The following is a 23,344-nucleotide window of genomic DNA, read 5'->3' on the forward strand; positions in this document are numbered from 1 at the left end:
TGAACCTCCTTCAGAGGTTGGGAAGTTCACCTTCATGTCTGGCCCAGGTTCCTCCTGCACAAAACTTCCTACACCAAAAAGGGGTTGCTCAGAAGAGGATGTGCAGAGCAGCTGATGAGTTGAGAGAACCCTAAATCATGGAGAGATCCTGGGAGTTGTCTCACCCAGGCCTACACCTTGCAGAGGGCACTGTAATTCCATCTCCATAGAGTCGTGGTGTTGACCGACAGTGGTCCCTTCCCCCTCCACTAAGAAGATGGTCCCCAGTGTCCCTCACCAGCTATGCCACAGGGTAGACCCCAGTGTGGAGCTCCAAAGGCTGGAAATAGTATAGACGGGGGACTCTTCTTGGTCCTGCACTGTCCCCAGCCTCAAACAGAAAAAATAAAATAAAAAAAAATCTGGAAAACTAGAAAATTCCCTTTCCAGGAAAGGGTTTAAGGTGTGACAATGTCCAACTTAGGAGGCCTGAATCTAACTTTGTACCAGTCACTGTGCAAAGTGGCCTACAGTTCTTTTGGGGGCCATACTAGGAGACTATTCCTACCTTGCCCACCTTCCTGAGTGCCATGGGTAGGGACCAGGGCTGCTTGTTGCCCACAATGCTCCCCAAGAACAGTTGGGGTCATTTCAGGTGAAGTGTGGGGAAGGATGGGGTAGAGGAGAGGCATTTAAGTTTTTTCAGAGAGATTTTTGCCTTTACCAGAGTTCCTTGGAATGTGCCCTTGCCTACTCCTCCCTGCAAGGGGAGGATCTAGGCCCAGGCAGATGGGGTGTCTTTGGTGTCCAATTCATACCTGCCTTGTGCCAGAGACCATTATTCTATAAATTGAGGCCCACCTGTAGTGTTGTAGCACCATCAGCAATTAGTGATGGTTCATTAGACTCCAATTAATAATGAAACCCAGGATGAGAGCCCATCATTTTGCTGAGAACCACCATGCTCATGTCTTAAGTGGAAGCTTCCAGAGAGCTCAGAGTCCACAAGGACCAGTTGCCTACCCTCAGTGTGGGGCTGGGGAGGGGTACGGTGAGTGGGGCACTGTTGGTGGCTGAGTCCAGACAAAATGAGGGAGGGTGAGAAGAGAGCTTCAGGCTGGATTCTCCCTTCTGGATTCAGTACGTCTGCTCTTTGAGCATCTCTGGGTACAACTTCCTACCCAGCATTCCCAGGGGAGCTTGGCAAAAAGCCCAAAGTGTGAGGACTTTCCCCTGCTGCCTGTCTGGCTTCAGAGGACACTGCAAAGGGGCATGGAAGGAAGAAGGCTTGAGAGAGAGCTCAGTCAGGGAGGCCCATAAGCTTCTCTCTTCTGATTACCTCAATCCGCCAAACCTGGATCAGCCAGACTGTCCCTCCTGTGACTTGTGCATGAAACCAGCTCCTGGCCTGCTCTGAGCCTTAGGCTCTTTCCTCCAGTTCAGAAGATTTTTTTCTCCATCTCTGTGCGTCTTGCCCCCTTTGTGGAACCTTCTTCCCTCACTGGTCCAGCCAGTTAGGCTCAGAAACAGGAATGCAGCCTTTGACCATCCTCTTCGGATGACCCTCTCTGTAGAGCCAACACCCCAACTCCTGTTCCTGTTGCACAAGGCTAGGTTTCTGGATCAGGAAAAGGTCATTGAGTTTTTTAGTGCCTTCCAGGGATGGAGGGACTGGCCTTGGACTCTGGCTATCTCTTGTACTTCTAGAAGATGGGAGAGGCTGGCCTCCCTGGCTCAGAGGCTGGCATGGAGGATTCAGGCAGAGGAAAATTTCCCTGTCTTCTCAGACAGAGGTTCAATTATGACATCCCAACTGCTGGCCTAAAGGACTCTCAGTCTGAACCTATCCTCCCATCTTCCTCTAAGTGTCTCAGGTGGGCCAGCAATAGGGCCATGGTGGACCCTGTCAAAGGGTCACAAGACCTCTTGTCCCACTGTCCATCCATCTAAAGATCTTCCCTTTGTCTATCCTTTTCTGTGCCTGCCTATTTCCTTCCCAGGGGGCATCTGAAAACATCCTGGGAGCTTGCCCAACCAGGACCCCAGCAGCCAGTATAATCCTGAATTTAGGCCCTTCTCTTTCCTTTGACCTCCTGGTGGCTGCCCTGTGATGGGCACTCGGGACAAACTGGCCTGCCTGTATCCCAGATTACCAAAGTCCTGCCCGGTAGGAAACCAGACCTTGACAGTTGTGCATGTTTTGATGTTTTGAGGGGAGTGAGAGGCCAAGAGGGCCAGGAGGACCAACAGGGCAGCTGGCAGAGGTGGCTCAGGTGTGAATAGGAGACCTTGAGGCAGTTTGAGTGTTGGCCAATAGGGTACTAAGAATGGATGACACTGAAGCACACAAACCTCTTTGGATTAATGGGGGCAGGGTAGAGGGCTGGGGGAGTTGCCCCCTGGGGGTGCCCAAGCTCCCTTTGTGTCTCCATCGATGTCCTGTGCTTTTCCACTGCTCACCTCCACTCGGTAGCAGACATGGGAACCAGACAACACATCTTCCCTTAGTCATGACCTTGCAGAAGGAAAGAAAATTTGTTCTCATTCCCTCCCACTCACAGCTGTGCTAAGGCCTGGCTCCTCACCTTCTGCTGGAGTGGGAGTGAGCCCCAGGGATCTCAGGCTCCGAGACTGGGGTTTGTCAGAGACGCTTCACACCACTCTGCACCCTGGTGGAGGGCTGGGCTGGATTTCTCTCAGCTTGGGGCCCAGAACTGCCCATCCTGCCCCTGATTCCAACCCCAGGCCCACCCTGCTAGAGCTGAATTAAGTCTGAGCTCCCAGACAGCAGGCCTCACTGTTGGTTCTTCCTGTCCCTGACTGCCTGGCGCCAGGCTGGAGGGGCAGGGCAGGGCTTTGGGGACAGGGGGGTGGAGTTTCTGTCCTTGCAGACAACCTACAGGGATGCAGGTCTTGGAGAGGCCCCAGTGGGCCCCGAGGTTGCACTGGGAGCCCTGAGGGAACTCAGGACCTGGAGACCTAGAACTCAGGAATGTGTTCAGCTGGGGGTGCAGAATGGGGGCAGGGAGTGGGGCATAAGCTGGTTCCCTGCTCCTATTCTGTAAGAAATCAGAGGCCCCCTCTTACTCTCCAGTTTCTAGAATCACATCAAGGCCCAGAGGAATCAGCTGTGCCAGGAAAAGCCATTACCCTGACAGCCTCCCTCCACCTGCTAAAAGCTTCCCTTCCCCGGGGGCCTCCCTTTCAAGATCCATCTCCCTTACCTAGCCCTGGCCACCTCTTTGGTGTGTATATTCAGGGGGGAAGGGAGACTTAACTCCTTCTAGGACTGAGGAGAGTCAGCCCTTGGCCCTGCCCCATAAATAGTCCCATCTCTTTCCACCTTGAATTCCTCCTGCCCACTTCCCGGGAGCTCCTATAAAGAAGGTGAGGGGAGCAAGGGGCCACAGAGATCAGGGGGTGGAAGACAGGCTGGCAAGTACAGCTCATGGATTCCAACCCAAATTCTGTCCCTGTACTGGTTGTGACTTGGCGCCTTTGGTTCTCTGGTGCATACAGGGCCACTTGAATATCCCTGGGGGATGATGAGCTAATGTCATTCTGTGACTTCTGGGGTGTATAAGGACCCCTTCCTTCCTCCTGACACAGGAATACTCCTGTGTGCTCTTCTATGCTCTGCCTCATTTAGGTCATTGCTGGGGGAGACCATGAGGCCTGATCCTGCATTCATGCTACAAGGGAGCAGGGGTGGGCAGGAGGAACCTAGGAGAGCTCTGAGATCTCTAACTTTGGGTATACTATCAGGATGGCATGAGAAGGGCCTTATATTGCACCCACCCCTCAGTTAGCCACAGAGAGGAAGGGGCCCAAGGAGTGAAGGAGGCAGGTGAGTTCCACTATCTGCCAGGCTCAATGCCTTGACCTCTCCAACCTGGCAGCCTTCCACATGCCCCAGGCCACAGCAGCCCTCTGTAATTGTAGGGAGCCCATTCTATCCCTCAGGGCCCACAGGACAGGTGGTGTCTGGACAGGTCTCCAGCTCTCTGGGAGTTGCATCCTTCCTATCCCAGTCCTCCCTCAGGGCTCACCTTCCTTCCCCCTCATGCTGGCCTCCATCAGGTCCCATTGAGAAAAGACAAGGTGGTTCTGTATCACAAATAAGAGAAGTGCATGAACTGGGGCCTCCTGTTTGCCAAGAGTGTAACATGCTTTCCTTCAGATACTCAACTACCCTCTGTGGCAGGCACTAGTTAGAAGAGCCAAGGCCCAGAGGGGAGCCAGCCACTGGGGAAAACACGGGCTTAGCCCAGGTCTCTGAGCTCCAAAGCCTGTGCTTATCCAAGGATTTCACAACTCAGCCAGGGCAGCCAGGGATCCCCAGGTGTAGAACCAGAATTGAGTCATCAGTTTTCAATTAATGAAAAGAAATCAGGCCAGAGCAAAGGGGCAGGCCCTGGGAGGGTCACTGAGGCTAGGACATTCAGTGCTATAGATTGATAATGAGGAATTATATTTTACTTATATACTAGTAATTAAAAGTAATAACAGGGCTGGGGCTTGTACCTCAGTGGTTAGGGTGCTTGCCTAGTTATGTGCAAGACCCTGAGTTCAATCCCCCCAAAAACAATAACAATAGCAAAAGCAACAATAATTACTAACAGTTTTATGATACTTAAAGATGTGCCAAGCACAGCATATTTAATTCCCTTCCTTCCCACAGCGACCCTACAGGTTGTTGATGAGTACATGATCATCCCCATTTTCCAGATGAAGGAAATAAAGCTCAAGGAAGCTATGTACCTTACCCAAAGTCCCACAATTAATGGTGGCACTGGAATTCGGAACCCAAGTGGTGTGGCTGCAGGATGCTGGTTAGAATCATTGTCACGCTGCCTCCCAGTCAAAGCAGAGCAGGAGTCCTCAGTTGACTCTTGGAGCCTCAAGATGTGACTCTCATAAGAATGGTTAGGAGCTAAGCCACAGAGTCTCCTAAGTCTAAAGGACAGAGGCAGTGGTAAAGACCAGAAAATTCCAAGCACTTCCTGGAGAAAAGGCACAGCTGGGCTGAGAAGGACCCCAGGCTGGTGTTGCTGATGCATGGAGCAGATTGGGTCTGAATTTCTGGGGTGACGGCCTGCCCCATATTCCCTTTGGGGCCTCTGAGGGTGGGCTTAGGGCTGGTGAGGACAAAACCCTTACATCCCACCTGGAGCGACCGGGACTATCTGTTCAGCTGCCTCCCCTGCTGGATGTATGCTATGGCTCCCTGAGGTAGGCTCTCTGGGAGGAGACCTCACGCCATGATTGCTGCAGCAGTCTTTTACAGCCCTGGCAGAATAACCAGAACAATGTCTTCGACACAAGGAGCATTAACTTTGGCATTGAGCTGTCTGATGGCTCTGGATCTCAGGGAAGCGTAACCCAGATATCTTTGGGCTGCACTGGGATGCAGATTCAGCTCCCATCTCACCAGGGCAGCCTGGTCCTGACAGTCTGTAAGTGCTTAAGGTTCCCAAAGCCCTCACTATCACCCCCATGCCCAGCTACAGGTGCCTGGTTATGGGTTCCCAGTCTGCAGCCTCGGGAATCTGGGTCAGAAGCATAGAGAAATGAAGACCAAGAGGCGTGGACATCTGGGAGGAGTACCACACCACCACACTGTTTAGAGACCCCCTCCCACTAAACAGAACCTAGAGAAGAGGGTCAGGTCAGGAGGAGGGTCACACACAGACTCCTACAGGGACCTTCCCTGAGAACAGTCAGGAAGTCAGACAGGCATGGTGTCTGGTGTCTGAGTCAAAGTGAAGGCCGCACAGTGGCAGCAGATGGTGTGTCCCCAGAGCAGGTGGGCGGGGGAGGGGAGGAAGCCTGGCGTCCACTGGGCTAGGGATGAGAGGGATGACATGAGTGTCTATGTACAGGGTTGGGGGGACCTCTCCATGTTCTGTCCACCTTTCACCCAGATTTATGGACAGTGAATTCCCTGAGCCGGCACTCGGCAGGCAAAGTGCCTCCCTGATTCGCCCTGCCCCTCTTTCCCCAGGGAAACCACTTCTAAAGAAGCTGACCACCGGGGCTCCAAAGCAGTCACCTCGGTGACCTCAGAGCCCACCAGATCCCCCATCTGGGGGGAAACAGTGAAAGTGGAGACACTCGCTGAGAATTCAGGGCAAGAAGGTGAGGCTGGGGGCTGGGTGGGCTGGTGTGTGCGGGAGGGGCTGTAACACACCCCCCCCCCAGCTGTGGAAGGCAGAAACAGGCTCCCCACTCAACACAGCTGGAGGCCACCTGAACCGCCTCCCTGGGCTCTGTTAAAAGCATTAAAAAAAAAAATCATAATACCGTCACGCCTCATCTCCCCAGCCTGCTGGAAAAATGAGTTGTTCCACATAAATGAATGCAAGCTTATCTTTTTTATGACCTTTGTTATTATTTTCATGGTTGTTATTACTGCTGTCTCCCACTGAAATGGCACATTACCGCTTCTTGGCATGTCCCCATGCATCGATCATTAGAGTCACCACCTCCCAGGAGGAGCCATGATGCTCCCATTGCTTAGAAGAGAACACTAAGGTTCAGGGAATTTAAATAACTGGCTCAAGCTCGAGTACTCAGCAGAGAGCCTAGGATTCAGTATTGGATTCAGCACTACATGTTCTCACTGGAGCTCCTAGGTTCTAGCTGCTGCCATTTGAGGTTTTTGTGTTGTTGTTTTGTTTTTGTTTATTTAGTACTGGAGATTGAACACAGGGGTGCTCTCCCACTGAGCTACATCCCCAAGCTCTTTTTATTTCAAGACAAGATCTCACTAAATTGGCCAGGCTGGCTTTGAACTTGCAATCTTCCTGCCTCCACCTCCCCAGCAGCTAGTATTACAGGCATACCCCACCACATCCAGCCAAGTTTTGGGTTTTATTAATGTCCCTAAAATGGACACTTATTCCTGCCTATTCCTCTCAGACTATTCCTGCCAGACTGAGCCTCCAGGTACCGGTGTATGTGCACACACATGCATACTTACATCTTCCATGCTGTGGGCCCATCTAAAATCTAGTTTGGGTAACAGCTTGGCTAGGCACACAGGAGCACTGGCTGGCTGGTGCAGGACTGCTGTGGCGCACTGGCCACACAGACTACAGGTACCCAGCTGCATCCCTGGTCTCATCCAATCAGAAGACCCTCAGGCTGGCTTCTTGTTGTGGCTCTCCCCAAGAGGACAGGCTTAACCTCTCTTCTCAAAATCTTGCCAGAGACTTAGAACTCCTTTTCACCTCACAGATGGCAAAAGGCCACTGCTAGAGACTGTGGGAGGGAGAGAGGGAATGGCAGGGGAACCTCAGTGAGAGGAGAGGAGACAAGTTTGAGGTCCAGCCAGAGAATTTTTTTCTGCTTGTAAAGGGATACATGAAACTGTGTGATGGTTTGAGATGACACAAAAGAGGAGGAAAATTGGCAAAGGATTTTATGCAGCTACACGTGTCTGCCTGGGTGTGCACGTCTCTGTGGATGCCTGCATGCTAGTTCATGTGTTCGTGTGAATAGTATTGTGTGTGAATACGCACTGTCTCTGTGCCTGTAGGCAGGCATGTCTATGAGTTTTGTATGTGTGTGTGTGCATGGGTGTGTCTGGCTGCAACAGTGTGATCTGTGTGCATCTGACAGTGCATGAGTGTGTGTGTGTGCACGCGCATGTGCACACACACATACATGCATGTACATGAGGAAGTTAGGGGTTGTGGTGTGTGGACCTGGGCTGGATCCTGTCCTGGGCTGTACACATCTGGGGTAAGAGAGGAAAGGGTGTGATGAGGTCAGTAGCCCTGGGGTCCATCTGTGCAGCAGAGAAGGGGCAGGATTAACTGCAGGAGGGATGGAGGAGGGTGGGGAGGAAGCACAGGCAGGCAGGGAATATTGGCAGGCACCTCTTTGCAGATTGAAGTAGCTTGTTGGAACCCGGTTGCTGTGGTGATGCAGGGGGTGGGGGTGGGGGAGATGGGGGCCAGGCCAAAAGGCGGGAGGAGGGTGGGAGGTAGCTCAAGGATGTGTTAATGAAAAGCAAAGGGGGAGCTGCAGACCCTGGGTCAGGGCCAAAGCAGGCGGGTGTCAGAAAGGGAAGGGCCTGTGGCTACACAAAGGGAGCAGCGGGAGGCCGGAAGGGCGCAATGCCCAGAAAGGAAGCTGATGAAGCGTGCTTGTAGCATGTGGACAGGAGCAGGGAGGAATGGCTGTCCACTCCCCCAAGTTACAGCTCATCTGACTAATAGAGCTCCAGAAATGGGGGTATGGGGGCACTCCTCTTCTGCTTGGCCTCAGCAAATCCCAAGCAGATCTGGGAACTCAGGTCCATCAGGAGTGAGCACGAGGGGCCGCCACCTCCATAGCTACTGTGGCCTTGATCCAGAGCACTGGAATCCCCCAGCTGAGCTCTGCCCAGGGCTGGGTGAGTATGTGGAGAGCTGCAGATGGTTAGCAAGCAGGAAAATAGTCATGAGGAGCATTTGCACAGAATTGTGTAGCTTAAAACACACTCTCCTCCCTCAGCTATCCCAGGGAAGGGACAGGACTTCTTTCTTCATTTCTTCCTTCTTTCCTTCCTTTCTTTCTCTCTTTTAAAGTATGAACATTTTGCAGAGCAGGTCCATGGAGCTCAGAGAGGTTAAGTGATTTGCTAAGGATCACAGAACAAGTCAGTGTCTTAGACTGGAACTTGCGTCTTCTGACTTTAAATCCCTCGCCTCAGTCAATCTCAAAGCCCTTTTCCTTTGAGCATGGATCCCATGCAGCCAGCTCTCAGCTGGTGTCTTTCCCTTTCTGTGTGTTCAGGGTAGCTATAGGGAAGAATGAAAAAGGAAGGACAGTTGGTAAAGCCTTTGGTTTCCTTCTCTACCCCCACATCCAAATGACCCATCCCACTCCAAGTGACCTGGCTGCTGAGTTTGGGTTTAGCACTGAGCTTCGCATTGGCTGAGCTGTCAAGGGCTGGCAGCTATCCTTGGTACTGAAACCTTCCCCTCCCGTGAAGAGAGGCTCCCAAGGGTCTCAGGCACATTACTCCACCTAATCCTCTCTTTCCTGTTTTTCTATAGATCTCTCTTTTATCTCCTCCCTCCTCCATATCTCTCATTCCTCCTCCATTCTTCTCTTCCTTTGCTCCTTTCTCTTATTTTCTTCCTCCTCAAATCAGACTTCCAAGAATGGCCAGATGCCTCAAGAGTCACCAAATCCAGATTTCTCATCATTCATTTTTCTAGCTGTGTGATGGTGGCTCAGTTATAGAACCCCTCTGTGCTTCATTTTATACATTTTTAAAGCAGAGTTGGCAATACCATGGTGGGAACTTGTTGAAATAATGGTTAAAGTGTGCACATTCAATGTCTGGTACACACAGGTACTCACTAAGTGGGACCACTGTAATCTCCAGGGCATCTGTGTTTATTCCTTAAAGTTCATCCTGAAGTTCATGTCACTTAATGAGAAAAATGTTATCTTATTTGAAAGTGTTTAATAAGTGGGGTGTTATTCTTAGTGTTGAGACTAATTTTTATTTACTTGGAGTAGACTTTTATTGATAGTTGCATAAAGGATTTCTGGAGCAGATCACTTTTTCCTTATTGAGTTTCCTCACCTGCAACATGTGGGGGTTGATTCTTCTCCATCCTAAGGAGCTGGTGGGAGTGTTTATGACCAGGGCCTTCTTGCTTGCTTGTGAATCTCTGTGTGCACTTGTGTGTCTGTTGCCATGGGGAACTAGGCTTAGTTTTGGGGGTCCATCCCTGGGATGGGAATTTCCTAGCCACAGGGGAAAATCACATTTTGGAGTCCTAAATGCACCTGGCATGGAACCTTGCCTTGCTCAGAGGCTCAGACAGTTCTTGTGGAGATATGTGCACATGTGTGTTCCACACATGTGTATGATTCCTCTGTGTGGCTTGTGCCCCTTGCTCTTAGCAATATCTCTCACCCCTCACTCTCTAACCACACTAGGAGGTAAGATGTTCTATCAAACCCTGTCCTAACCCCGTGCTTAATTTTTTTCTCTCCAGATGTGATCCTAAAGGTGATGGACTATAAAAATAAAGACAAGCTGTTGTCCTACAAAATCCCCATTAAATACCTGCGTGTCTTCCACCCCTATCACTTTCAGCTGGCAAATGTAAGTCACAGCCCTAGGCTCTGGGCATGCCCTCTGGCCAGAGCTGGTGGGAAGAACTTTGATGCCCTCAAATAATCTCTGAGAGCAAACTTAAGACATCCCATGCTCACTCCACAGTATGACTAGCCTAGGGACTCAGGAAACATCACTCACGGCAGGTAGATAGAAATAATGCCCACAGGAATTTGAAATTCTCACAGACCATGGGGTTGCACCCCTGTAATCCCAGCTACTCAGGAGGCTGAGGCAAGGGGATTGCAAGTTCAAAGCCAGCCTGGGCAACTTGGCAAGAGTATGTTTCAAAAAATAAAAAAGGAGCTGAGTATGGTGGCACACACCTGTAATTCCAGCAGCTCAGGAGGCTGAGGCAGGAGGATCGCAAGTTCAAAGCCAGCTTCAGCAAAAGTGAGGCACTAAGTAATTTAGGGCTGGGGATGTGGCTCAGTGGTTAAATGCCCCTGGGTTCAATCCCTGGTACCAATAAATAAATAAATAATAAAAAAAATCAAAAAGGAATGTATCTTAGTGGTATAGTTACTACTAGGTTCAATCCTAGTAAGGTGTGTGTATGGGGAGGGGGGTGGAATTCTTGTCCATGAAACAGCTCAATTTGCATAAAACAACTATCACATTACATGAATACACCAATGAAAGATTTCACATATTATAAAAGAAGGAGTAGATCAAGGAAATACAGTATTTACAGAGTACCTACCATGTTCCAAGTCCTGTGCTAGATGCTTCCCACATCATCTAATCCTCAAGGTGAATTACATTTTGCTTACATGAGACTGGAGCTCAGGGAAAGGAATCTTCTCATCCTCGGTCACAGAGAAAGCTGCAGAGTTGAGGTAGAGCCCAGGTCATGCAGTCTCCTAAGCCAGCTCTTTCTTTACCATCTCCACATGTGTTAAGACCCAGGAGGAAGGCCCAGGAGGGGTTGGGGCATGTGGCAGGTAAAGCATTCCCTGGAATGTGTCCCTCTAGGGGACAACGGAGCAGCAGCCTAGACCTCCCAGGTTAGCTTTCCTGCTCCCACCCAGTGCTGATTGGGGGAGGGGGAGAATTCACTCCTTCATTGCTCAAGTACTTATGGCACCTACTATTGCCAGACATTGGGCCACAATGAGAAGAAACATCAGTTTTCCCTACCCTTACATGCATTCAAGGTCTCTTTCGTGAGATAGAGTAAAGAACATGTGAAGCCAAATTGTCTCTGTTCCTGTCCCAAGTCTCCCATTTACTAGCTGGATGCCAATAGAAAGCTAGTTAACTCCAGGCCCCCATTCTCTGTCAGCATACCTCCTGGCATGGTCATCTGGAGGGTCCAGTGCAATGAAGGGCAAAGTCTCAGGCACATGAGATATAGTTCCAGTAGTCTCCCTCCTCTGACTTCCTTTTTTTTTGGTACTGGGGATTGAACCCAGGTGTGCTTAACAACTGCACCACATCTCCAGCCCATTTTTATATTTTATTTAGAGACAGGGTCTCCCTGAGTTGCTTACAGCCTGGCTTAGTTGCTAAGGCTGACCTTGAACTCACGATTCTCCTGCCTCAGTCTCCCAAGCCGATGGGATTACAGGAAACACGGGCTCCTCTCTCCTTCCAGGACCTTTCCAAGTAACCTTTCATCATGGCCCCAGAGGTCTTTATCTTCTGTAGGCCCCAAGAGGAACTCAACCCTAGGGCTTCACAATGAGGCACCAGGGTCAGCAGGGAAGCAAAGATACAGAGAGATGAGTGGCTCCCCCTGGAGACCCGGCACTTGAGCTCCAGTTTGGGAGTATTACCTGGCCCCTGGCCTTCCATCCACTTATAGCCCAGGCCTCGTTATCACATCTTTACCAAGAAAGCAGGCAGCAGGGTCTTTGTGAGGGCGATGAAATATCCAAATGGAAAGCAAAGATTTATTATATTGATCTCCTTGGAAGGGCTCACAGGGACCATGAGCTTTAATTATCAGCTTGGAGCCCCAGCGGAGCAATGCCAAGTGATTGTCTGCAGAGGGCTGGATTTATGGCCAGCCTTGGCCCCTTAGATAGTCTCCTTCTTGTGTGTCTTCTTCCCCCACCCTGTCTCCAGTCTACCCAGCCTTCGAAAGAAAGCAAAGAAACTGCTGAGCCCCAATTGTACGCCACCATCGTTCGGAAGAACAGTTTCCTCCCCCGCTACGTTGGCTGTGACCACACAGCTCTAGAGGTACCCAGCTGTGGCCTTCTGGGGTGGTGGGTGGGGCGGGAAGGGGCCGGGTTTAGAGCAGGCCTTGCCCTTGGCCATCTCTGACTGGCCTGAGAGAATGGAGCACAAGTGTCCAGGGAAAAAAATCAAGGAGAAAGCAACTGGATCTTTCCAAAATAGCCAGAGTAGTGAGTGTGAAGACAAAACTTGATCTGGGATAAAGGTGTCCTAGCCTGTCTTTCCTCATTGCCCTTGAAAGTGACAGAAATGGGGGCTGAGTGATGGCTATGCTTTTCATGTCCCCTCTTCCTGGCCACGCTACAGAAGGGACCAGAGTCTCCCATAGCCATGATTCCTTAATGTCATGGAAGTTGGGGAGAAGCACTGTGTTGCCACAGTCTGGCTGGGCACAGATGCCGCAGTCTGGCTGGGCACACAATCACGAGCCACCACACAGCTTGTAGATTCAAACAGCAACTCTTTATTCCCGAACTCACACCAGCCGTCTACAATCACGTTCTGGGGAAATCCACGTTCTCTGCCCAAATCCACGTTCTCTGCCCAAATCCACCTCCACTGGGCTTCTATCTCCAAAATATACTGTCTGAATCACGTGAGAACTCAAGGGGAACTCAGGCAGCAGGATACGCCCTATTCCCAGGAGGAATAATCTTAAACCTTAAACCTGGAACCTAAACTGGGAACGCCCTAAACACGATTTATCTTAAAACCGGGAACACCCTAATCTGCCTTGGTCCTTGAGCAAGGTCACCTACATTCAATGTCGCTGCAACATGTCAGCAACATGGGGTACGCTGGCAAGGAAATTGTCATACCTGCTTGGCTAATGGCTCCCAGCATCTCCCCCCTTCTGATTAATTAAACAACAAGCAATGTGGCTTAAGGACCGTGCCTGGTAGGTTGTCCAATTCAACATATGGTTCTTACCCGTCATCGGAAAACTGACCTTTAGGCGTCAGCCTCCTGTCTTAGGTTGATACCACTGCAATTGAATCATACCCGTCACTGACTACCGGTCCAGCATACAGCCATACTTGTGGATAGGTCTATGCACCAGTGGGGGGGGTGAGGTTCTTTGCCTCACCTCTGTTGGCCCCCAAATTTGGCCTTGGTGTCAGTGGGGGAGTGAGGTTAATGTGGCTTATGGACCGTGCCTGGTAGGTTGTCCAATTCAACATATGGTTCTTACCCGTCATCGGAAAACTGACCTTTAGGCGTCAGCCTCCTGTCTTAGGTTGATACCACTGCAATTGGATCATACCCGTCACTGACTACCGGTCCAGCATAAGCCATTGGCCCCCAAATTTTAGACCATCACTAGCAGAAGGGAGGAGGATACAGAAATGCCACGACACCAAGCCAATTGACGGCTCCTTGGGAAAAATTGCATCACTGGTGACACCATCAGCAAAGATATGCCAGCACTACCACTATTAACATGGGGTGCGCTGGCAAGGAAATAAAAATTATATCACTGGTTAATCACTGTTGCAGATGTAAGAATGGCCAAGCTGGAGCTCTGGATATCAGCTGTTATGGATTTGAGTCAAATCATCTTCTTTTCGATCTGTAGAGACTGTTTTAGTTAATCTCTCTGGAATCCAAATGGGCTGCTGTTCTCCCTGTGGAAAAACACAAACAGACCCCCGACTCCAGACAATCACTGGGTCAGGACCTTTCCATTGTCCTGTTAGAATATCTTTCCAAAGTACCTTAGGCTTATGTACATTTTTTGGATACATATGCCTTTCCGCAGCACTAAGTCCTGATGAATCTAAATTTTAAAAAGTTTAGGGTTAAAAGGGTTATTTTAAGTTTATCTTTGGGGGATATATACCCCTTTCCAATTCCCTCTTTTTGCTTTAATAAGTATATGTCTGTATCTAATAGTTGTCTTAGCTTTTTGTATTTTCTATCTGTGTAATACCTTACTTGACATTTTCAACCATTTTCTATCTTATTTCTATCTTCTAGTTTTTTATTTTTTTAAGGTTTGTATATTTACCCTTAGTTGCTTATTTTCCTCCTAGTTTTTTTTTTTTTCTTCCTATTTTGTGGGTTTAAAATTTTTGTCTTCCTACATTTTTTTATCTTTCTACATCTTTTCTATCTTTTTTTGTTTTTAACTTTCTATACTTCTGTCTTTAAAGTTTTTCACTTTAAATTTTTAATCTTCTTTATCTAAATCTTTTATCCTATTATCTTCCCATTTTTTTAAAGTAATGCCTTTAAGATTAACTAGGCTTCGAATGATGCAATAAAGCAATCTTTTTTCCGCCATGAAGGTATCTCGACCACCTTCAATTTAACCTTTTAAAGCCTTTTAATTATCATCTATACTGTACTTTTAAATGTACTTTTTCACCACCTACAGCTTCACTCTTTTAAACGAGGCTTAGATTTTGTTTAAATCGCTTCAATGTTAGTTTACATGGCTGCCCTTCAACCAAAGGCTTTTTTTTAACTCCATTGAGAAGCTTTGTCTCAATCTGCCATGTACAAATACCTTTTTCTTCTTTCTTTCTTTCTCAAGCTTTTAAATTAAGTCTAGTTTCCTCAAAATCTTTTTAAATGGCATTTTACAACTTTTTACTTTACCACACAGAGATTATCTCATCTAGAAACATTTCTTTTTTTTTTTTTAACCTACCATATTAAAATATATTTTCACATCTTCAATCTTTAAATATCTCTTTTGTAGCGGTTAACCCTTTTATTAAATTCACATTTTGAAACAACCCTTATAAAATTTCTGATTTAGACAAATTACTCCACTTTAATAAGATGAAAGACTTTCATGTTTTTTATGATACTATAATACTATAATTGAAACCCAACTGAAAATTTTTCTACTCTTTGTATATAAATTACACATGATAGAATCTTAACACTTAGTAACCTTGTTTTAGCAAAGACACAGACCAAAGCAATATTAAACATTTTTCCATTCACCAATTTATGAAAACACACATAATGTTTAAATATATTACCTTATGGAACTTAATAAGTAAAGAGTACTTGATTTCATATTTAGTGGTTGATATTTTAACACTTTAGCTTTGTAAATTAATCAGATGTCTGTAAAAACCAAATCTTAGACAAATGTAGTAAACAGAACTAGCCATCTCTTTCTTGAAGAAAAATCCTTCTATAGGATACCATGATGGTCCCATTGATATACTTAATAACTCGTCTTTAAAAAGCCATGGGCTACATTTTTGTATTGTATCAACATATGTCCTCACTGTTCTTGGTCTTACTGGGGTGCCTCCTTCCTCTAACAATTTATCTTGCTCGGAGGCGAACAACTTCAAACCTTGAGTCAACCATTTTTCCCAGTTTGCCTGAGAAAGTTCTAGGAACAGGCAACTTGAAATAAAAACAAAATAAATCAAAACAATAACACATTGTTTTTTGAATTGGTGACCCATTCTTTCTCTCTTCCTCAAGGGTGAGAAATTTCACTTACCTCTAAGCTTCAGAAGTTCCCCGCACGGGACGCCAAATGCCACAGTCTGGCTGGGCACAGATGCCGCAGTCTGGCTGGGCACACAATCACGAGCCACCACACAGCTTGTAGATTCAAACAGCAACTCTTTATTCCCGAACTCACACCAGCCGTCTACAATCACGTTCTGGGGAAATCCACGTTCTCTGCCCAAATCCACGTTCTCTGCCCAAATCCACCTCCACTGGGCTTCTATCTCCAAAATATACTGTCTGAATCACGTGAGAACTCAAGGGGAACTCAGGCAGCAGGATACGCCCTATTCCCAGGAGGAATAATCTTAAACCTTAAACCTGGAACCTAAACTGGGAACGCCCTAAACACGATTTATCTTAAAACCGGGAACACCCTAATCTGCCTTGGTCCTTGAGCAAGGTCACCTACATTCAATGTCGCTGCAACATGTCAGCAACATGGGGTACGCTGGCAAGGAAATTGTCATACCTGCTTGGCTAATGGCTCCCAGCACTGTGTGTCTTACCTTTTCCCATAGCCTCTGACTGTTTTCAGTCCTAATCTTCCCTCCTGGGGCAATGACCCTTGACCTAGGGCCTAGGTGCCTCAAACAAAAACTTAGGTCTCCCTGAGTCTTGCTGAAGTTTGGCTAGTCTGACAATTAGGTGTCAGGAGTTCATTCACTCATTAAGTCAGTCAACAACTGTTCACAGGGCCTCTTTCATTAGCCAGGCTAGGACTGGGTCTAGCTTGGCCTGGCTTCTGCCCCTTGAATCATCACCCTGTACCCCTTGGCCCTTCAGCAGCTTCAGGAGAAACAGCTGATACTCAAGGAAGACATAGTCCATAGGGATCTGTCCCCTCCATCCTCACTCACAGCCTTCAAACTGCCCCTGGGTGGCAGTTTCATATCCACTATAGTCTGGGTACTATTCACAAGACCCAAACTCTGGGCTTCCCATAACCCAGCATGGCTGACTTAATCTCCCCAACCCCCTATAGCACTGTGAGCCTGGCAGGGCAAGAACTATTCTTGAACCCTATTTCACAGCTGGGGACATTGAGACCCAAGGGTGTAATCTTGTATAGGAGCCCAGAGCTCCTGACCCACATCTCTGCTTCTCCACAGCCAACAGGCATCCCATCTCTCCTCTTTCTTATATTTGGCTATTTCCTGGGACAGTCAGCTGCCCACTCACACACAGAAATAAGGAAGAGTGGTCATACATGGCCTTGCTGTTCCCAGGCTGCACACCCACAGGAAGGGAGTCACATCCCCAAGATACAGGCAGAATCTTGGGCCTGCAGGAGGCGCTGTGGACCTGCCCCACCCCCAGTCCTTTGACTTGTGGGCCTCTCTGGCCCCCAACACCCCTGCTCCAGCACAGACCTCTCCCTGTGTGTATGACAGACACAGCCGCATGAGCAGATGTCGCTTCTAATGGCAGACTGGAGAGCACAGCAGGAAAAGAAATGGCTTCTGTTGCTCACCAGGCTGTCACTGGCAGGTGTGCCTGGGCAGCTATCTCATTCACACATGACCAGAGCCAGAGTAGAACAGGTGGAAATTACCCCCGGCCCTTCAACCACCCCCCTCAGCCCTTACACCTGTTGGAGTCCTGTAAGTGACAGGGTCTAACAGCTCTCCCATGAAACAACACCTTCAGAGATTCCCTGGAAGGCTTTGGTGAGAGCTGAAAGGTCCTCAGGACTATTTTGAGCCCTTATCAGCTGACACACCTGTGTGGAGTTAGCTAGCAACTGAGATGGGTCCTGGCAGAGGGGCCTTAGGGGACGGTGCTGAAGGAGAGGATTCCGAACAATCCTCTCTCTGGCCCTTAAAGGTCAGAGCTAGAAGGATCATGGAGATTATGGTCCAAACCCTCAGTGTACAAGTCAGGAAACTGAGGCCTAAAGTGGAACAAAGGCTGGCAAGGTGACCCAGCTGAAATAGGCATGGCGAAGGCCTCTTCCCATCCCAACGTATGCCTGAGGCATGGTCCCTCAGCTGTACCCAGAGCCCCTTCCCCTTCCTGCTTTTATTCCTTAGGATTCTACTGTCCTCTAAGACCAACTCAGCCCCAGACCTCCCTTGGGTCAACACCTGTCTCTTCCCCCCACTCCCAGGTGTCTGCATTTCTCTTTCACACTCAAACATAGAGGCAACCTCTCCTTTCTCTGTTCTCCCTCAATAATGTACTCACTTGTCCCACAAACATATATTGAGCTCCTGCGCTGTGCCAGGCACTATGTTAAAAGCTGGGAATGCAACAGTGACTGAGCCAGGCATGGTCCCTACCCATATGGAGCCTGGGCACTAGTCAAACAGACAGAAAATAAATAAGACATAAATTAGAATAAGCACAAACTATGATGCGTGCTGTGGAAGAGGAATGCAGAGATAGAGAGAGGGAAAGGTTGGGCTGCTTTAGCAAGAATGGCCAGAAGACTGCTCAGAGGTGGCACCATATAAATTAGAGGAGAAAAAGCAGCCATGATAAGTTGCGGGGGGTGGGGGGAGTGGCAAGCAGAGGGATCAGAACATGCAAAACCCCTGAGACAGAAACAGGCAGAACATGTTGGAAGAGTGACAGAAAGAGTCTGGAGCAAAAAGAGGGGGCTGGGAGCTAGCAGATGTGGGCAGAAGGGCCGACAGACCAACACATGCAGGCCTTGGCAATATGGTAAGAACCATGGTAGAAAGGCTGGGGGTGGAGCTCAGTGGTAGAGCGCTTGCCTAGCATGTATGAGGCTCTGGGTTTGATCCCCAGCATGGCAAAAAGCAAAATCTATGGAACACATTTAAGGAGGCCATTGCAGGATCTGAAGCAGGGGAGGGACATGATGATCCCATGCATTTCTAAGAAGACAGTTTTTACTACAGTGTGGTAAAGAGAAAGGGAAGATCCGGCATGAGAATGGAGGTGGAGTGTCTCCTGGAGACACTCCAATTTCTTCTCTGTTGCCTTCCACCACGAACGTGGAAAGTAGCACCAAGAGATGACAGAGGACAGGAGATCATCCTGGGAGGGCAATGGTGAGTGGGTGATAGCTGGAACCGGATGAAGACAGGAGCCCAGAGATGCTGATTTTAGGGATTCCCTTCCAAATCAACCCTGGCTAGGAAAGCCTTGGGGTGAGCCCCAACTGTTCCCAGGAGAATCCAAGGAAAACTGGCGGTGAGCTCTGACCTTGGGAAGCTCAGTGTAGTTGGAGAAACCAGACCTAGGGTCTGGTTTACAAGGTGTCCTCTCACAGCCAACCTAATCAGAGACTCTGCATAGCCCAGAACAAGCCTGGATAAGGGTTTTTTGTCCCCTTTGATGGACAGAAACTGAAAGGAGCCAGAACACCTAACTAACCCTAATTGTGCCCCAGAAGCCATCAGGGGAGCCAAGGGTAGAACCCAAATTCCCTGACTCCTCCCAGGCCCTGACTCTTGTCTCACACCTTGTCCCCAGTGGCCCCTGCTGTAAAACATTTCACTACTAAGTCCCAGCAGTGCCCTAAGGAAACTGGGGTCACTTGCCTTAGTCAGAGAAGGCTGCCTCCTGAAGCAAGGCAGCCGCGAGCAAAGCAGGAACCAAGTGAGGCGGGGAACCGAGAAGAGCAGATGGAGGGGGTGGACGATGGCTGGGGAAGGAAGAGCAGGCAGGATGGCGGGATCTGTGGGAGGGCTCAAGGCCACATGGGCTTCACCTGCCTCCTCTCTTCTCCAGGTCTTTCTCCGGGGAGTCAACGATCCACTGGTCAACAACCCCAACCCCATGGTGGTGATTGCCCGTGTGGTTCCCAACTATAAAGAGTTTAAGTAAGTGAAGCCCAGGGGGGCATGGGCAAAGAGCTGGGGGCAAAGGACAGAGGTTGGTGTCACTGCCACCACAGGCAGCTTCCAGGAGCTCCAGAAAGCTCCCCTCCCCCAAGACCCCCCAATCTCCCTCCCACACCCAGGTCTGAGGTCCCAGAGAGCTTCCTGCAGCAGAGACCTCAGACCCCTGGAAAGGGGCAGCTGGGACATCTCCTGAGAGCAAGCAGGGGAGGAGGATGAGACCTGCATGGAGCCTGAGGAGCTGGAAGGAGCCAGTGTGTGAGGATGAGAGGGGACCTTTACCCCCGCCCCCAACCTGCCTCCCCAGCTCAGACCCGCCATCCCGCAGTCCCCTTTCCCACTCTAGTTCAGGGACACGGTCTCCGCCTACCAAAGAGGCAGGCTAAGGCCATCTTGGAATTCTGTGACGTTAGCCCTACCTGGGAATCCTCTCAGCCTCCTGGAAGTCTCCCTGGTCTCCCAGCCCCAACTTGTTCCCAACTTCTCAAGACGTCCTTAATATACCGTCCTCAAGAGGGGATTCAGGCTAGTTTGGCCACTGGAGGTGGGGAAGTTTCCCCAGTGAACACGTGCTCTCTCCTGGGAGTTATATTTCTGCCCCCTTGTCACTTCCCCTGGCTCTGATGATCCAAGAGAACCCCTTAACTCATGTGCACCCCCTGTGGAGTGTTTATGACCTTCCTTCCTGCTTGTTGGAGGAATGAAGATGACTGCGCACTGATGTCCTGATACCCAACAAGCTCAGAGACACACACACATACACGGCTCTCCATGCCCCTTAAGCCTACACTGGGTTTCCATGATGGGATGGATGGTGGGAGTTATTTTGACAAGATCTTCCACAAATGAAGTGGGTAATACAAGGCCCATTTTTGTTTTGTTTTGTTTTGGGGTCTGCGGGTAGAATCCAGGAGTGTTTTACCAAGCTACATCCCCAGTCCTTTTACTTTTTACTAACAGGTCTTGCTAAGCTGCTGGGGGTCTCACTTCTGAGGCTGGCCTCATGCTTGCAATCCTTCTGCCTCCACCTCCAAGTCATTGAGATTACAGGTGTGCCGCACTGTGCCTTGGCTTACAAGGCCCATTTTAAAGATGGGAAAGTTGGCCAAGGCCACAGCAAGTAACAGACAAGGGGACCTGGGAGCTACAGCCCATCTCTTGACCAAGATGAGATTTTCCAAAGCTTAGGTCAGTTGTTGAAAGACCAGGGTCCACCAGACATGTCACAAGATTCCAACCTGAATGAGGCAGGCCGCCGTACTCTACCCCTCTCTCACATCAATCCAGACTCCAACTAGGAGCCCCAGCTGCCAGGCTGGGGACAGGGCCAAGAGTACCAACCCCTGTCTCTTTGCCTCCCCAGGGAAAATCAGGCCAGACAGAGTCCAGCCTCTATGGGGCTGCACATCACTCCTCTCTCCTTCCCTATCCAATCGATGATGAGTTTTGATGTGCCTCGGGTCAGCCAGAGTGGGTACCCTCAGGTATGGTTCCTTCCCTCATTTCGTCTTCTCACTGGTTCTTACTTCTGGTAACTCACCCACAAGTTTATTGCTTTGCTCAATCATCCAGCAGCACTTGACTATTGAAGGAGAGTTTGCTGCATACCCAGGGCAGGCCTTATCTGTCAGGGCATGCTTGCTCTGAAGAAGACAGGAATCGCACCCATGGAAATATTAGACATCAACGCAGAACATGAATCATCTAATATCAAACCAGAAAAGACAATCAGAACTGCAAAAATCAGAACAGACACAAAAGAACAGCTATCATATGATTCCACTTATTTGGGATTCCTAGAATCAGCACATTCACAGAGACAGAAAGTAGAACAGTGGTTACCAGGGGCTCGGGAGAAGGAAGAAGGGGGAGTTAAAGTTTATACTTGGGGTGATGACAGAGTTCTAGGAATAGATAGTGGTGATGGTTGCACAACAATATGAATGTATTCAACACAACTGAATTGCTTAAATTGGTAAATTTTATGTTGTGTATATTTTACTGCAGTAAAAACGTTTTAATTGATCAGAGGAGAGGGTTGTGAAGCCTAGGGGCATTCAAAAGGGCAATCATGACTTTTTGATATGGGGAAGGTTGGTACAGGGTGGTTGAGAACAGCAAGAACATGATGTGAGGCACAGATACCCAGGACATGGTACATGCCAGGGGTGGACAGGAGGGCTATGTGTCACATCACACTAAGCTGAGGATGGGGTATACTGATTATGGCTGGGTCCTGGGTAATGGCCCTGTTGTTCTCTTCCCCGAATGCACTTCAGTGGGAGCTTACTCTACACAATGGTTCTAACATGCCTAGAAGAACAAAGGGGTTCTTGGAAGTCCCTTTTCTTTTCCACCCATCAGCATTCATGTCTGGCACTGCAAAACTAGAACAAGACACTCCTTTGGAGCCCCAGCCTTCATTTAAAGGCAAAAACATTTGAAGAAGGCTCAGACACAGGCAAGAGTGATGGTGGCAGGAAGGAGTGGGATAAAGGGAAACCCTGGGGACCGAAGCTTCAAACCCAAACCAATCCTCAGCCTGATTTCCCCAGAGTCAACTCACACATGGCCCTGCATTTGCCCAGAAAATTATGAACCAATCAGCAGGCTGTCCCAAGGGGCGGGAGGCACTGACTGCTTTAATGAGTGAGCCCCCTCCCATCCCTGGGCCCTCTTGCTGCCTAACTAGCTGTGTGGGGGAGGTGCCCCTCACTATAGAGACTTCCCCCCAAGGCCTTTTCTATGTGTAAAAACTTGAGGTCAGGGGTCTAGGACACCAGCACCATGGCAGCTGGGCCCGTTGGGAACTCACTGGTAGCCCGCACAGAGATACCCAGGTGCTGGCAGTGAGTGAACAGGGCACGTTGCTACAAGGGGATGGAAGGTGGAGTGGTTAGAGACCTACCTGGAGGGGCACAGTCAGCAGGCCTGGACCCAGAGCTTACATCTCCTGCCCTGTCCCCTCTGAGCTTCAGTTCTATCATTTCCACAGTCAATGGGGTGGGGATTTGACTAGATGACTTCCAGGGCCTGTCCTTTCTGATATCTTGGGGTACAATAGTTTCTCACCAGCTGCCATCTTACCAAAGCACTATGGGCAGGGGCTGGAGGGTCCAGCAGACTTGGGTTTGATCCCAGCTCTGTGACTTAATAGCTATGTGACCTTTGCCAAAATGCTCAATTCCTCCAGACCTACAGATTCCTATTTTATCAGGCTATTAGGAGAACTTAAAGGATAATCAGGGTGAAACATCCAACCATAGGCCAGTTAAATGGATTCTGTCCCCTTACAATCGTATCTTCCCTAGTACCAAATGTTTCCTCTTAGGCCAGCCTCACGACTGTCCATGTTATATTTGACTTCAAGTAACAGAAAAGTTAACTCAAATGGACCAGAACATTTAGGATGTTTATTATCACACACACAGAAGTCTTGACATAGGATGCTGCCAGAATTGCTGTCCTCAAAAGATTTGAGATCTCTTTAGTACCCCAAAATTGCCTTCACCCAGCTAGCTAAAAGCTCATGTTTCAGGCATCCCATTCAGATATGAACAAAGGCCAGAGAAAAAGGGTAACTTCTTCTTAAGTGTCATTTTTATGAGAAACTTTTCTCTGTGTGAGACTCAAGTCCAGAGGCCCAGGACCCTCCCTGAAGCACGGCAGCTGGGCCAGGTTGAGAATTCACCAGCAGCCTCTGGGTTCCACCAATCCCTCAGGAGACCTCCCCTCTCCTCTTATTGGTCAGAATTGGATC

General features: G+C 49.0%; 1 protein-coding gene across 1 annotated transcript in view; it reads left to right on the forward strand.

The window, feature by feature from the left end:
* The window catches only part of Ccdc33 (coiled-coil domain containing 33), a 108,893-nt gene that overhangs the window by 34,363 nt on the left and 51,186 nt on the right, over window positions 1-23,344 (forward strand). The window contains exons 4-8 of the mRNA XM_027923464.2: window positions 5,984-6,117; window positions 9,984-10,093; window positions 12,176-12,292; window positions 19,475-19,566; window positions 20,948-21,068. Of these exons, the coding sequence (XP_027779265.2) occupies window positions 5,984-6,117; window positions 9,984-10,093; window positions 12,176-12,292; window positions 19,475-19,566; window positions 20,948-21,068 (574 nt within the window). The remainder of the gene's footprint in view (window positions 1-5,983; window positions 6,118-9,983; window positions 10,094-12,175; window positions 12,293-19,474; window positions 19,567-20,947; window positions 21,069-23,344) is intronic.

This window comes from Marmota flaviventris, chromosome 2, assembly GCF_047511675.1.
Source record: "Marmota flaviventris isolate mMarFla1 chromosome 2, mMarFla1.hap1, whole genome shotgun sequence".
Classification (NCBI taxonomy): Eukaryota; Metazoa; Chordata; class Mammalia; order Rodentia; family Sciuridae; genus Marmota; species Marmota flaviventris.